The 13,790-nt window shown below is 46.1% G+C and overlaps 1 protein-coding gene across 1 annotated transcript in view; it reads right to left on the reverse strand.

The window, feature by feature from the left end:
• Window positions 1–339: 339 nt before the first annotated feature.
• nphp4 (nephronophthisis 4) overlaps window positions 340–13,790 on the reverse strand; it is a 95,941-nt gene continuing 82,490 nt past the window's right edge. Inside the window, exons 13-17 of the mRNA XM_067970653.1 lie at window positions 13,325–13,410; window positions 11,964–12,135; window positions 9,511–9,690; window positions 3,729–3,872; window positions 340–1,607 (exon numbers count right to left, since the gene is read on the reverse strand). Coding sequence (XP_067826754.1) covers window positions 1,467–1,607; window positions 3,729–3,872; window positions 9,511–9,690; window positions 11,964–12,135; window positions 13,325–13,410 — 723 coding nt within the window. The 3' untranslated portion in view covers window positions 340–1,466. The remainder of the gene's footprint in view (window positions 1,608–3,728; window positions 3,873–9,510; window positions 9,691–11,963; window positions 12,136–13,324; window positions 13,411–13,790) is intronic.

The raw sequence follows: 13,790 nt of genomic DNA on the forward strand, positions 1-13,790 counted from the left end.
TGGGGATACGGACACCAGCAGGAGCAGTCTGTGTGGGGGTACGGACACCAGCAGGAGCAGTCTGTGTGGGGGTACGGACACCAGCAGGAGCAGTCTGTGTGGGGATACGGACACCAGCAGGAGCAGTCTGTGTGGGGGTAAGGACACCAGCAGGAGCAGTCTGTGTGGGGGTAAGGACACCAGCAGGAGCAGTCTGTGTGGGGGTAAGGACACCAGCAGGAGCAGTCTGTGTAGGGATACGGACACCAACAGGAGCAGTCTGTGTGGGGGTAAGGACACCAACAGGAGCAGTCTGTGTGGGGATGAGTACCAGCAGGAGCAGTCTGTGTGGGGAGTCAGTGGACCGACAGGAAATATTCAGAGTGTGGCCAGATGGTGAGGTGCTGTTGATCAGGCTTAGTCCACCAGTAGAATTTTCTGCCTTTGTTTGTTTAAATAAAACACTGGAAGGAACAACAGCTTGCATTTGTCTCGCGTCGTCAACATAAAAAAAATGTCCCAAGGAGATTCACAGAGGCGAGCACGCACCAAGCAGCAGTAGAAGAATTAGAAGAGTTAAGCGATGGCAGGTTCTGAAGCGGCCTTTAACAGCAGGGAAAGGAGGAGCGAAGCAGAGAGCTTTAGGGAAGGAGCTTCAGAGAATAGGGTCAAGACAGGTAAAGGCTCCACCTTCGAGTGAGGAGCATTGGAAGGGAAGAGACACAAAGACCACAGATGAAAGGCCTCAGGGCATGAGCTGGGCTGCAGGAGGTTGCAGAGGCAGGATAAGGCGCGGCCTCGGAGGGGAATGTAAATGACAACAAGGATTTTAATTCAGTGTGTTGGGAACTGACAGCAATGGGGGTTGGGGGAGACGGGTGATGAGTGAAAGGGCCTCAGTGCAGGACAGGAGGTGGAGGTTGGAGCTCTGGATGAATTGGAGTTTGTCTCGGATACAGCCTGGGTGACCTGTGAGGATGGTGTTGGAGAAGGAGGACCCTGAGGTAACCAAAACATAGATAAGGCTTTCAGTGGTGGTGGGAGTGAGGTGGGGCAGAGCTAGGCAACGTTATGGAAGCAGAAGTAAGCAGTCTTGGTGAGGGATGAGGCTTCGAGGGGCAAGTCCACAGTGCATTTTGAGATTTGGGGAGAAAATCCTTCTGGAATTGGAGCAGGAGATTGAAGTGTGAACAAAGTGATTGGGACCCATGAAACAATATCAATCATTATATAGAGTCTGAAGCAGAGCAAAGGCCTGACAAGCAGCAGTCACCTGTCCGGATCTTTCAAGTGGAGCTGAAACCTTTTCCTATGCAGCAGTGACACCTTATCCAAGAGATATTCTACTGATTCTCCAGGATGTGCACATCAGCTTTAGCAGTGATGGATCTTCCAATGAGCTTGTGGAGGCCAAGGAAAAGGGTCTCGTCTCTTTCAAAATGCAGTCACTTCACACATGCCAGGCTATCAGGCACTCAAGTATGGTTTTATTGGTATGTAATTTTCACACAATAAGTTGCTTCATTCTTTTCAGCCTGGTCGTTAATTAAAATCAGGATTTCCTCCACTCCGGGATACTGGCCTGGTGCAAACCGCAGGCCTATATGGTAAGTCTCACCACCTTCAAGCTGAAACAAATTAAGAGTTTGTGTAAAAATATTACAGTTTTGCACTCAGGAACAATGTACTACAGGCAGGCTTTTGGAGTTAAAAAGCAAGTTTAAAAATGACTCTCCTGGAATTTCCGCAGTGGTTCTTCCCACCTCCCACCGTGACTTCAGTGCAAACCTGGAGAAATGGCCTAAACTGCCATTCCTGCCGATCTTCCGCCAAAAGTTACAGCGGGAGATTGGGGAATCTGCGTGGAAATTCTACCCCCCAGTCAATTCTGTGTTCATCTAGCCGAGGGATGTTGGTGCTGCAGAATGAAACCCTTTCCACTTCAGGCACCCAGTGTCAACACCCAGGACTCCCAGGTCATGATTTAGCTTCATTAGACACAGAGTCACGCTCTGCCCCAACAACACCTCTCAGCCCTGATACTACAGTTAGTTGGATGCAGTCCTCTAATATTTTAATTGGCACTTCCGTCATTGGTTTGCCTCTGTGCTAAGTTCAGCCAGTACTTGATTATTAATACAGATCATCTTAGCCCTGTATAACTCATTGGTAAGAACACAAGAACAGACAAGGATGAAAAATGGCCATTTGGCTCATCAAAGTTCACCTTCTAGCATACTAGAATTACCAGTATTTTGAACATCCCTAATGTCTTTCTCTCTACTGCCTTGTCTGGAAGATTATTCCAAAAATTAATTTAAATAAAGACATTCTTATCAGTATTTGTACCAAGTTTACTTTTCACTAATTTAAATTTACAACCTTTAGTCCGACTATCCTGGTTTATTTGGAAGTAATAGTCTGGGTTTACCTTATATATAGAAAGAAGGAATTTATATATAGCGCTTCCTCAGGACACGCCAAACACTTTACGACCAATGGTGTGTTTGTGAAACGTTATGTTAAGTGAACTTGTTATGTAGATAAATGTGGCAACCAATTTGCATGCAGCAAGATCCCACAAACAGTGAGTGAATGAATGGATGAGCAGTTAATCTGTTTTCGGTGGTGTAGATTGAGGAACAAACCTTGGCGAGGACATAGGAAAACCGGCTGCTCTTCTCTAAATAATGCCATGGGATCTTTTATATCCACTTGAGCAGGCAGATGGGGACTTTCTTTAATATCTCATCCAAAAGATTGAACCTCAATACTGCACTGAAATCTCAGCTTAGATCTGTCTCCAGTTCTTGGGAACAGGTTTGAAACCACAGCCTTCTGACTCAGAGGCAAGAGTGCTACCAACTGAGCCAAGCTGACACATGATACCTTGTCCAGGACAGTAGGACCCGAGGACATGGTCTGCACTTGAAAGGGAGGTAAATTCAAAAGTAATCTGCGGAAACAATATTTCAGCGAGCGAGTGGTCAATCTATGGAACAGGCTCCCTCGGGAGATGGTGGAAGCAGATAGTGTTGATTCATTCAAATGCAAATTGGGTAGATTCTTTCAGAAAATAACATTTTGGGATACAGTATATGAGTAATTTGAAACAGGACGTGGTGAGTGTAACAGGCTTGGGAGGAACAGATGACTTTGGACCTATGGTTCCGAAAGCTCTCCACCACTGGGGTTTTCCTCATTTCTGGGTCTGTTGTAGACTAACTGATAGAGATTGATTGCTATGATTAGTCAGCAACTCCATTATCATTGTATCATGCGACTACCAGGATGGTAGAAGGCGAACTAGATGGACCTTGGTCTTTTCTCGTCTAGCAATTCAATTCCTATGTTCCTAATACCATCTAATATTTTAGTTACTTTGACGAGGTGCCCTCTCTCAACCTTCCCTTCAGAATGTAGAACTTAAGGTTCTCTGACCTTCCCTCATAATTGGGATCATCTTGTGGCTCTTTCTCGCACCCACTTCACAATATGTACGTCCTGTTTGTGGTCGATGAGCAGAATGGAGTACGGTACTCCCGGTGCGGTATGACCTGTGCACCGTAAGGTCACCTATGGAATACTGCGTACATTGCCTACAAAATGCAGGCAAAATTACTTCACAAAGAAACAATTCCTGGTATTATTTCACATTTTTTCCTGAAGGAATTTATTTTTAATATTTCCACCTAACCCTTGTAGGAAACACAAAAAGTCTGTTAAACTGAATTATGTACAACACTTACCTCAAAAGAATCTTCTTTGTATTGGAGTAAATCGGGCCGATTGGTTCTCAGGAAGTACACTCGCTTGGTAGGGTAGGGATTGGTGTAACTGATGCGTTTGTTGCTACCTTTCCCCTCTCCGATGGGAATAGTGATCTCAAAAGCCTTTAAACAAGGAAAAGAGCATTAATACAAACTGCAGAGGGAAGTCAGAAAGTTCAGTATGTTGATCCCATTTCTCTACTCCTTGCCTGTCAACATTCCCACATCAAAAGCTCTAAAGGAGAAGATTGAGGACTTTCTCCATTACTCGCCCATCAGGCTCATTATTTTCTCCCCTCCCTCCAATTTTCCTCCTTTCCTCACATCATAATCGTTGGTCCATTTCTCCCTTACTGAGCCCAGGGGCACGGAGGACAAATGTAGCACCCCTGACACAGCCTCAGCTGAGGTCAGCAAACTTAGCACAAACCAGGGATTGAACCTCAGACCTCCCTGGTCTTTATAGCTCAGTTCCACATTACTCAGTGCACTTAACAGCTGAGGCGTCAGGGCAGTCCAAGAAGCTCAGTTCCAATGGGGTAGAAATTTGTTTTGGGCAGTAGTGCAAAACAGGGGAAGCGTATTGAATTGAAATCAATGAACTGATCGTCGGGCGGGGTGTATAACAGGCAGCCCGTCCCATACGCTCGCTCCATTTTGCGCTACTGCCCAATTTCTACCTCTGTCAGGTTTTCCCCAATGTGGGATGCTTCACCTGAGAGCCAACATAACTCGCCCACATATATTGTCAGTGGGTTTCAGAATCAGCCCCTCAGGGGACTTGAATCCCTGACCACAGTGGATTGTGCTGACACCTAATGCCTCTTCCCTTATGGAAGAAAACTCACTCTCTAAATTTTATTGAGTTGATGACTGAATTATTTATCCTGACTGAAAAATGTTTCATCAATACAAACAAATTGGCAGCAGAAACCTTTCGCTGGCATAAATTAATTTGAATGAAATGCCTCCAATGGTTATTGTAAACAATTTTACAACACCAAGTTATAGTCCAGCAATTTTATTTTAAATTCACAAGCTTTCGGAGACTTCCTCCTTCCTCAGGTAAATGACCTGAGGAAGGAGGAAGTCTCCGAAAGCTTGTGAATTTAAAATAAAATTGCTGGACTATAACTTGGTGTCGTAAAATTGTTTACAATTGTCAACCCCAGTCCATCACCGGCATCTCCACATCATGACTTCCAATGGTTATATTTAGGCTGGTAAAGCTCAACTTCCTTTTGCATAATTAACAATTCACATCTGTGTAGCGTTCAGTGAATGAACAGCAGGTGCCAGAGGCGGTTCAATAAGAGGATTTTGTTTTGAATCTTCAGCTCAGCCGTTACATCGGCAGATGTGCGGAGGGGGGAGCCATTCGCCCGCTGGAGGGTTGTGATCCTGATCCCGGCTGAGTTTCTGGGCTCTCGGTCATTTCAATGTTTTTTTGCGGGCTCCGTGGCCTCTGCCTGGAGATGGGTGGAGAATGGCTGCCATTAGACCTCAGGTGCTTATAGCAGCGAAGCGTGGCGGGTGGTCTCTGGGGCAGCAGGAGGGGGTTCGATTTTTTAAAAGAATGTTTGCATTGGCAGGGCTGGAGAGTTAAATCGATTACCTCTCAAGGGCGTTAACTTTTAAATCGTCCTCTGTTGCCCATAGCAACGTTGAGCACCAAACATTGACCCAGTGGGCACATTATAATTAGAGACAGATGATGGAAATACACCAAACGATGTACTCCCATCACTCGCTGAAAGACCTACTATACATCTCCAACCTTTCCTTCTTTTACTCTAGATAATAGATTTACCTCATTGAACCTCTGCGCTCCTCCAATTCTGGTCTCTTGCACATAACCAATTTCTTTTGCTCCACCATTGGTGGCCGTACTTTCAGCTGCCTACGTCCCAAGCTCTGGAATTCCCTCCCTAAACCTCTCCGTCTCTCTACCTCTCCTTTAAGTCACTTTTTTAGGCGCACAGGTACTAGTTGGAACGTTTTAAATATTTTTACATATTACATTTACTAAAAAAACTGACTAGAGTACACCAATGAAACTAGTAAAATGGTTCAGCATAGTTTTTTTCAAAGTTATTTTCAATGATTTAAAATCAGGTTGCTCACAGGTGGAGGACTAGAAACTCTAGTTAAAACTGTTTATTTTTTGTGATTAATCCATTTTTAATTGTATTAGTAAAGCTGCACCAGGTTACCACTCTTAAATACATCTCTTAAATGCATCAATGAATATTTTTTAATGCAAAAAAAAACAATTGCGCTAGTTCATGGAAGATTTTACGCTTGTGATTATGCAAATAAATTTTCGTGGAAACTTGATCTGTAACCTAACCAGTGCAATTTCAAGCGCAATTTGCGCCCAATTTGCCGATTGTGCCCAAAGCAGAAACCCTACCCCGATATACACAAGCTCCTGGCATCGTTCTTTTCTGCAGGCAGCTCTCGCCAAAGGAGGGCGAGGGTTTCCTGGTTTACGATGAGTTAACTGGTCACAGCCCGGGGTGCTACAACCTCAGTCTGATGAGCAGAATATTGACAACCACATAAAATAACTGTGAGCAAATGCAACAAATTACTCAGTGTCGTAATTGTACAATCTAAAACTAATGAAGCCTGTTCATTTTTTACATTTTCTAAAAGCAGTTTTACCTCCAGAAAGTGAGTAATTAGTAAGCACATTGTGTACAGTGACTTAAAGTACACACAGCAGATCAGTGCTACTTTGACACTGACAATTTATTTGCACACAATTGCCTTGTGTTGTGATGACAGTGAGTGTTCGTGGAACTTCTCGTTTAATTCCCTATTACAGCACTGCCAGCGGCAAAGGTAAATGGCTAATGCCTGAGTTTACCATCAAGGCCACTCTCTGATGCTGGCTGCGGGTCCTAGCCCACTTGTGCACGCTTGCATTGAAATTTACACACGGCTGGCTTGTGCAGACCTTCCTCCAACATAAGGGAAGTTCTGCTGGAAGAACGGTGAAGGCACAAAGGCAACTTGAAAGCAACTGCCCGAGCGGAGTCTTGCCTGATGTTGCCGGCAGTCTCCCAATCTGCTCTGCAGTAGAACATGGGTAAATATATCAAATTCAGGGATCCGAAGGATATTGCCATTTGAATTGGCATCTGGTCTTGAAACTCGCTGGTAAGATTTGCCGACACAAAGCTGCACATGAACAGCACATGCGGTTGACACTGGAAATGCTGAGCGGTGGATTCGCTCCGATTATACACAGTGCGCTCAGTTTGTGTTTGAATTGGCGCAGTGTGAGACCATCTCCTGAGGTGGATCTAGTGTGCAGAGATTCAAACCCAGAGTTAGGGTGAGCAACACAGCACATCAGAAGACCAAAGCTCAAATGTGCAATGCGAGCAGGATATTGGTAAACACTACATAGAACACACACTGTTCCTTCACATTCATTATTTGGGAACAGTGGAGATGGAGGGATTGGATTATGATGAGCGATTATGTAAATTAGTTTTGTACTCACTGGAAATGAGAAGGTTGAGGGGTTTCTAAAGGGACTAGATAATATAGACCATGACAAGCCGTTTCACCATGACCAGAACAGTAGAACCAGTGGACACGGCCTGCGCTTGAAAAGGGGGTAAATTCAAAACTATTCTGCGGAAACAATATTTCAGGGAGCGAGTGGTCAATCTATGGAACAGGCTCTCGAGGGAGACGGTGGAAGCAGAAAGTGTTGATTCATTCAAAAGCAAATTAATTAGATTTCTTTCAGAAAATAACATTTTGGGATACGGTATATGAGTAATTTAAGACAGGATGTGGCAAGTGTAACATGTTTGGGAGGAACAGATGACTTTGGACCTTTGGTTCCCAAAGCTCTCCACCACTGGGGTTTTCCTTGCCTCGTGTCTGGGTCTGTTGTAGACTAATTGATGGAGATTGATTGTCATAATTAGTAGATAACCCCATTTTTGAAGTATCATGCGACTCCCAGGATGGTAGAAGGCGAACTAAATGGACCTCAGTCTTTTATCAACTATGCCTGGAGGGCTTCAACCTCTGTATTATCACTGCATGTTTGAGCTCCAAAGCCTGTATTATGCACAAAGGACTCTATGGTGCAGGATGTGTTATATATAGGGAAACACACAGGTTGGAGGGTAGTGGTACAACTGAATATAATGTAGTGCTTGAAATGTCATAAACCGAAAGGAGCAAAGTTCAAGTGCGTGCCCCCTCAATCCCAAGATATGTCGAATTGAATGCGAGGTCACAAAGTCCATGTCTATTACCTGCCATGCGGTGAGTTCTCCAATGTTATCTGTTTCAGTGAGTAGTGATGAGATGAGAAAGCCTGTACTTCTCCATTAGTTCGTGGAATGTTTGAAATATTTTTACATAGAAGTACTAAAAGCAGGGAACTGTACTTTTTTGACATTTGCATTGGCAGTAATAAGGAGGTGGACTGGAGCACAGTTGGGTAGAGATAACATATTCAAGACTTTTAGAAAAGAAAAGAAGGGTAAAGACGGGGAAGGGGGTAGTTAGGGATGACGCCGTGTTTGAGGCTATGCTTTTTTTTAAAGGAGATGGGTGAAAGTGGAGAAATAATGCTCACGTAAAGGAATGGGAGAAAGTACTGGGCTGAGGAAAGATAGTTGAATGTTCAGGAACTGGGTGGGAGGGGGGGTGAGGGAGATGATGGGACTCATGGAGGAGATGAGTCTGATGTGGGCTTGGGGAAAATATTTGAGAAATTGCTGACCATATGAGATGAGGGGAGGGCTGGGAATTGTCTGGGGCAGAGGAGGTATTGGGGCACAGGGGTATTGGTGCTGAGGAGGTATTGGGGCACAGGGGTATTGGTGCTGAGGAGGTATTGGGGCACAGGGGTATTGGGGCTGAGGAGGTATTGGGGCACAGGGGTATTGGGGCTGAGGAGGTATTGGGGCACAGGGGTATTGGGGCTGAGGAGGTATTGGGGCACAGGGGTATTGGTGCTGAGGAGGTATTGGGGCACAGGGGTATTGGGGCTGAGGAGGTATTGGGGCACAGGGGTATTGGGGCTGAGGAGGTATTGGGGCACAGGGGTATTGGGGCTGAGGAGGTATTGGGGCAGAAGAGGTATTGGGGCAGAAGAGGTATTGGGGCAGAAGAGGTATGGGGCTGAGGGGGTATTGGAGCACAGGGGTATTGGGGTTGAGGGGGTATTGGGGCACAGGGGTATTGGAGCAGAAGAGGTACTGGGGCAGAAGAGGTATTGGGGCACAGGGGTGTTGGGGCTGAGGAGGTATTGGGGCACAGGGGTATTGGGGTTGAGGAGGATTGGGGCACAGGGGTATTGGGGCTGAGGAGGTATTGGGGCACAGGGGTATTGGGGCTGAGGATGATTGGGGCACGGGGTATTGGGGCACGGGGGTATTGGGGCAGAAGATGTATGGGGCTGAGGGGGCATTGGGGCACAGGAGCATTGGGGCTGAGGAGGTATTGGGGCTGAGGAATGCAGAAGCAGCTAACGAGATAGTCCCAATTTTGGATGCAAAGAAATCCAAGAGCTGCTCACACTTGACATTGTAGGAGAGGACACGAAGATGAGCGGGAAAACCAAAGCAGGCAGTTATTAACATAAGAACATAAGATGGGCAAGAAATGTTGTCCTCAATTATAAGAAGAGATTCATTATGAGCAGAGTGGAATGGTGAAGAGAATAATGTCCTATCAATTTATTTATTCCTAATAAAGATGCAACTGTATAAACTCTCATTACCTTGCAGATGAAAGGCTGTCCACAAGTTAAGCAGATGAGCCAGGACGCCACCAACTGATGGAAATCTACATCCACTACATTCAGGTAGATGCACCTATCTCCTTCTTTCTGAGGCCTCACGCTAATGTGCAGGTCCTTGACAGCGTGTGGTGGAAGTAGGAAGACATCTGACGGTACAATCTACGTGATAATTAAAATAATATTAAACAGCTTTTAACTCACTGCCATTAGTTTATGATGTTATATTTCCAAACATTGATTTAAAAAGATTCCTACAAAGACCGAGCATGCTAACAGCACAGCTCTCTGTTTTTTTCCCGTCCTCTCTTGTTGATGCTTATTCTTGATGAGGTATGGTTCCATTGGTGCCAGCTGTTTCTGCTACCCCATCCGAGTGGCCACTGGTCAAATGTGAGCTTCTTTAGAACACAAATTCCTCCACAGCCACATCTCACTCTGTCCTCAGTCCACTGCCATACTTTGCAGCAGCGGTCAGGCTTCTCTTTAGCTCAAGGGCGCTGAGTGTAATCATAGTGCCCAATTAACTTAGCATAGTTCTTGATCAAAACTGGGATCTTGTCTGTAATGCTCATTTGCACACTGGACAGTGAACTGTCAGAAGATGCTTAAATATACGGGCCCTCAGATTGTGGGACTGCAGTGCTGGTGTAGAGGTCAGCTCACCAGCTCGCCCGGTTCCCAGCTCTCACCCGACTCTCAGCTCACCCGATTTCTTGGCCATTCATTTCAATAGCAAGAAAGTCAGGATTGCCATGAATTGAATGGCTGACCTCTGCACCCAATTTCTTCAATACAAGTTCCTGTCAAGCGAGACCTTGTTTTCAGACCTCCTTTTTTTTTATTCGTTCATGGGGATGTGGGCGTCGCTGGCGAGGCCGGCATTTATTGCCCATCCTTAATTGCCCTTGAGAAGGTGGTGGTGAGCCAACTTCTTGAACCGCTGCAGTCCGTGTGGTGAAGGTTCTCCCACAGTGCTGTTAGGAAGGGAGTTCCAGGATTTTGACCCAGCGACGATGAAGGAACAGCGATATATTTCCAAGTCGGGATGGTGTGTGACTTGGAGGGGAATGTGCAGGTGGTGGTGTTCCTATGTACCTGCTGCTCTTGTCCTTCTAGGTGGTAGAGGTCACGGGTTTGGGAGGTGCTGTCGAAGAAGCCTTGGCGAGTTGCTGCAGTGCATCCTGTGGATGGTACACACTGCAGCCACTGTGCGCCGGTGGTGAAGGGAGTGAATGTTTAGGGTGGTGGATGGGGTGCCAATCGAGCGGGCTGCTTTGTCCTGGATGGTGTCGAGCTTCTTGAGTGTTGTTGGAGCTGCACTCATCCAGGCAAGTGGAGAGTATTCCATCACACTCCTGACTTGTGCCTTGTAGATGGTGGAAAGGCTTTGGGGAGTCAGGAGGTGAGTCACTCGCTGCAGAATACCCAGCCTCAGACCTGCTCTTGTAGCCACAGTATTTATATGGCTGGTCCAGTTAAGTTTCTGGTCAATGGTGACCCCCAGGATGTTGATGGTGGGGGATTCGGCGATGGTAATGCCGTTGAATGTCAAGGGGAGGTGGTTAGACTCTCTCTTGTTGGAGATGGTCATTGCCTGGCACTTGTCTGGCGCGAATGTTACTTGCCACTTATCAGCCCAAGCCTGGATGTTGTCCTGGTCTTGCTGCATGCAGGCTCGGACTGCTTCAGTTTTGAGGGGTTGCGAATGGAACTGAATACTGTGCAATCATCAGCGAACATCCCCATTTTTGACCTTATGATGGAGGGAAGGTCATTGATGAAGCAGCTGAAGATGGTTGGACCTAGGACACTGCCCTGAGGAACTCTTGCAGCAATGTCCTGGGGCTGAGATGATTGGCCTCCAACAACAAGCACATCTTCCTTTGTGCTAGGTATGACTCGAGCCACTGGAGAGTTTTGCCCCTGATTCCTATTGACTTCAATTTTACTAGGGCTCCTTGGTGCCACACTCGGTCAAGGGCAGTCACTCTCACCTCACCTCTGGAATTCAGCTCTTTTGTCCATGTTTGGACCAAGGCTGTAATGAAGTCTGGAGCCGAGTGGTCCTGGCGGAACCCAAACTGAGCATCGGTGAGCAGGTTATTGGTGAGTAAGTGCTGCTTGATAGCACTGTCGACGGCACCTTCCATCACTTTGCTGATGATTGAGAGTAGACTAATGGGGCAGTAATTGGCCGGATTGGATTTGTCCTGCCTTTTGTGGACAGGACATACCTGGGCAATTTTCCACATTGTCGGGTAGATGCCAGTGTTGTAGCTGTACTGGAAAGGCTTGGCTAGGGGCGCAGCTAGTTCTGGAGCACAAGTCTTCAGCACTACAGCCGGGATGTTGTCGGGCCCATAAACTGTCCTACCCCTAAAGATGTGAAAATGCTAACCATATTTAAAATTTGCCAATAAGTTTGCGGTTACCTCAAGCTCTTCAGGATTTGAGGTGTAAGCAGCCACCTTTCTGACAGCTTGTGTCCCTCGCAGGACCAGCGAGAGCTGGGTTAGCTGACCGACCACACAGTTGATATCTATCCGATGGAGGGAGTGTATGTAGAACTGCCATATTTGGATGGGCACGGCCAGCCAGGGGTCCCTGCATAATGGAAAAAGAAATGGGTCTCCTAATTGTTTACAATCATTTCCCTCTCCCCTTAGTTGATCAATCTCTAATACCACAATGTGGGGGTAAAATCTTTGATCGGCCGATAAAGAAACAAATACTTGCATTTATATAGCGCCTTTCACGACCTCACAACGTCCCAAAGTACTTTACAGCCAATTAAGTACCTCTGAAGTGTAGTCACTGTTGTAATGTAGGAAATGCGATTTGCACACAGCAAGATCCCACAAACAGCAATGCGATAATGACCAGAGAACTCCCCCCTGCTCTTCTTCGAAATAGTGCCATGGGATCTTTTACCTGAGAGGGCAGACGGGGCCTCGGTTTAACGTCTCATCCGAAAGACGGCAGCTCCGACAGTGCAGCACTTCCTCAGTACTGCACTGGAGTGTCAGCCTGGATTATATGTTGAAGTCTCTGGAGTGGGACTTGAATCCACATGGTAAAATAAGAAACACTTGTACCGTGCCACAAACCCAATCCAGCCAGGATTCTAAGGGGGTCATTTTCTGAGTACCTGCTAGTGTCGGGGACCCTCACCTGCTGGCAGCACGCCCGTAGTTTGCCGATATGCACTGCCGGCAGGCGAGGCTTACCAGCACCAGCACCAGCACGTACCTGGGAAATTACCCTCAGTAGGTGAGCGTTGCTGATTGTCAGGCAGGCTCCTGGACAGAGCAAACTGCAGCAAATGAACAGGGCTTGAAGGAGAAAGATTGGCCGAACATTTCATCAACTGTAATCCGAGAAATTTCTAATCTTATTTCAGTTTTCCAGCATTCATTGTTTCCTTTTTACCTCGCCCAGATGAAGCAAACTGTGATAGTGAAATGTTCCATCGTGGCTGTAAGGAAGAGGTCGGTGGGGAGACCCATCCCCAAAAGCACACATCCAACAGCAGCCAGAGAGACGCATTACTCTAAAACCTTGGCTCTCCGCAGTAGTGTGCAGATGAGAAGGCATCAAATGGGGTTCGAATTGTTATACACATGTATATATTTGGTTTAAAAACTGCGCTGTGTGTCCATAGATCAGTTACCCAAGGCAAATGCAAAGGGCAGAAATCAGCACTGGTATTATATTGGATCTGGCTACATAGTCCAATGACGAGACTCGTCTCATAAGCAAGTACGTTAGAATAGATTCAGTGTTAGTTGCTCACATGTAAACTATGACAAAGAACTTCTTGATCTCTGGACTGGGGCCACATGCCACTTTGAGGAAAACATCCTGCGGCTCATGGAGGGCCTGCAAAAGAAACAAAGGTGAGATAGTTAAAAGTTGATTGACATGGCAATCAAGTATTACTGTAATATATAATATCTGCAATATATTAGAAACACTGAGTAGTCGCCTGATGCTAACAGTACTGCACCAGTAGGTGGTGCAGCAATCAAATATTACCAGTTGTTGGTGCTGAAAAGCAAAATTGGACTTACTTAGTACTTTGATGTTTCTTTTTGTAACACTACTTTGCTAACCGTGCTGCTCCCAGAGGCAGCCCAATGGCCTCTCAAGAGACAATGGCACCCAGCTCCAGAAACAGATGTATTATCTGCCCTTTTCACCAAATCAAGTTTTACAGCCTTGAGTAAGTTACATACCGAACGAGTGCCTGCAAGTTATTC

This window comes from Heptranchias perlo, chromosome 32 (assembly GCF_035084215.1).
Source record: "Heptranchias perlo isolate sHepPer1 chromosome 32, sHepPer1.hap1, whole genome shotgun sequence".
In the NCBI taxonomy this organism is placed as follows: Eukaryota; Metazoa; Chordata; class Chondrichthyes; order Hexanchiformes; family Hexanchidae; genus Heptranchias; species Heptranchias perlo.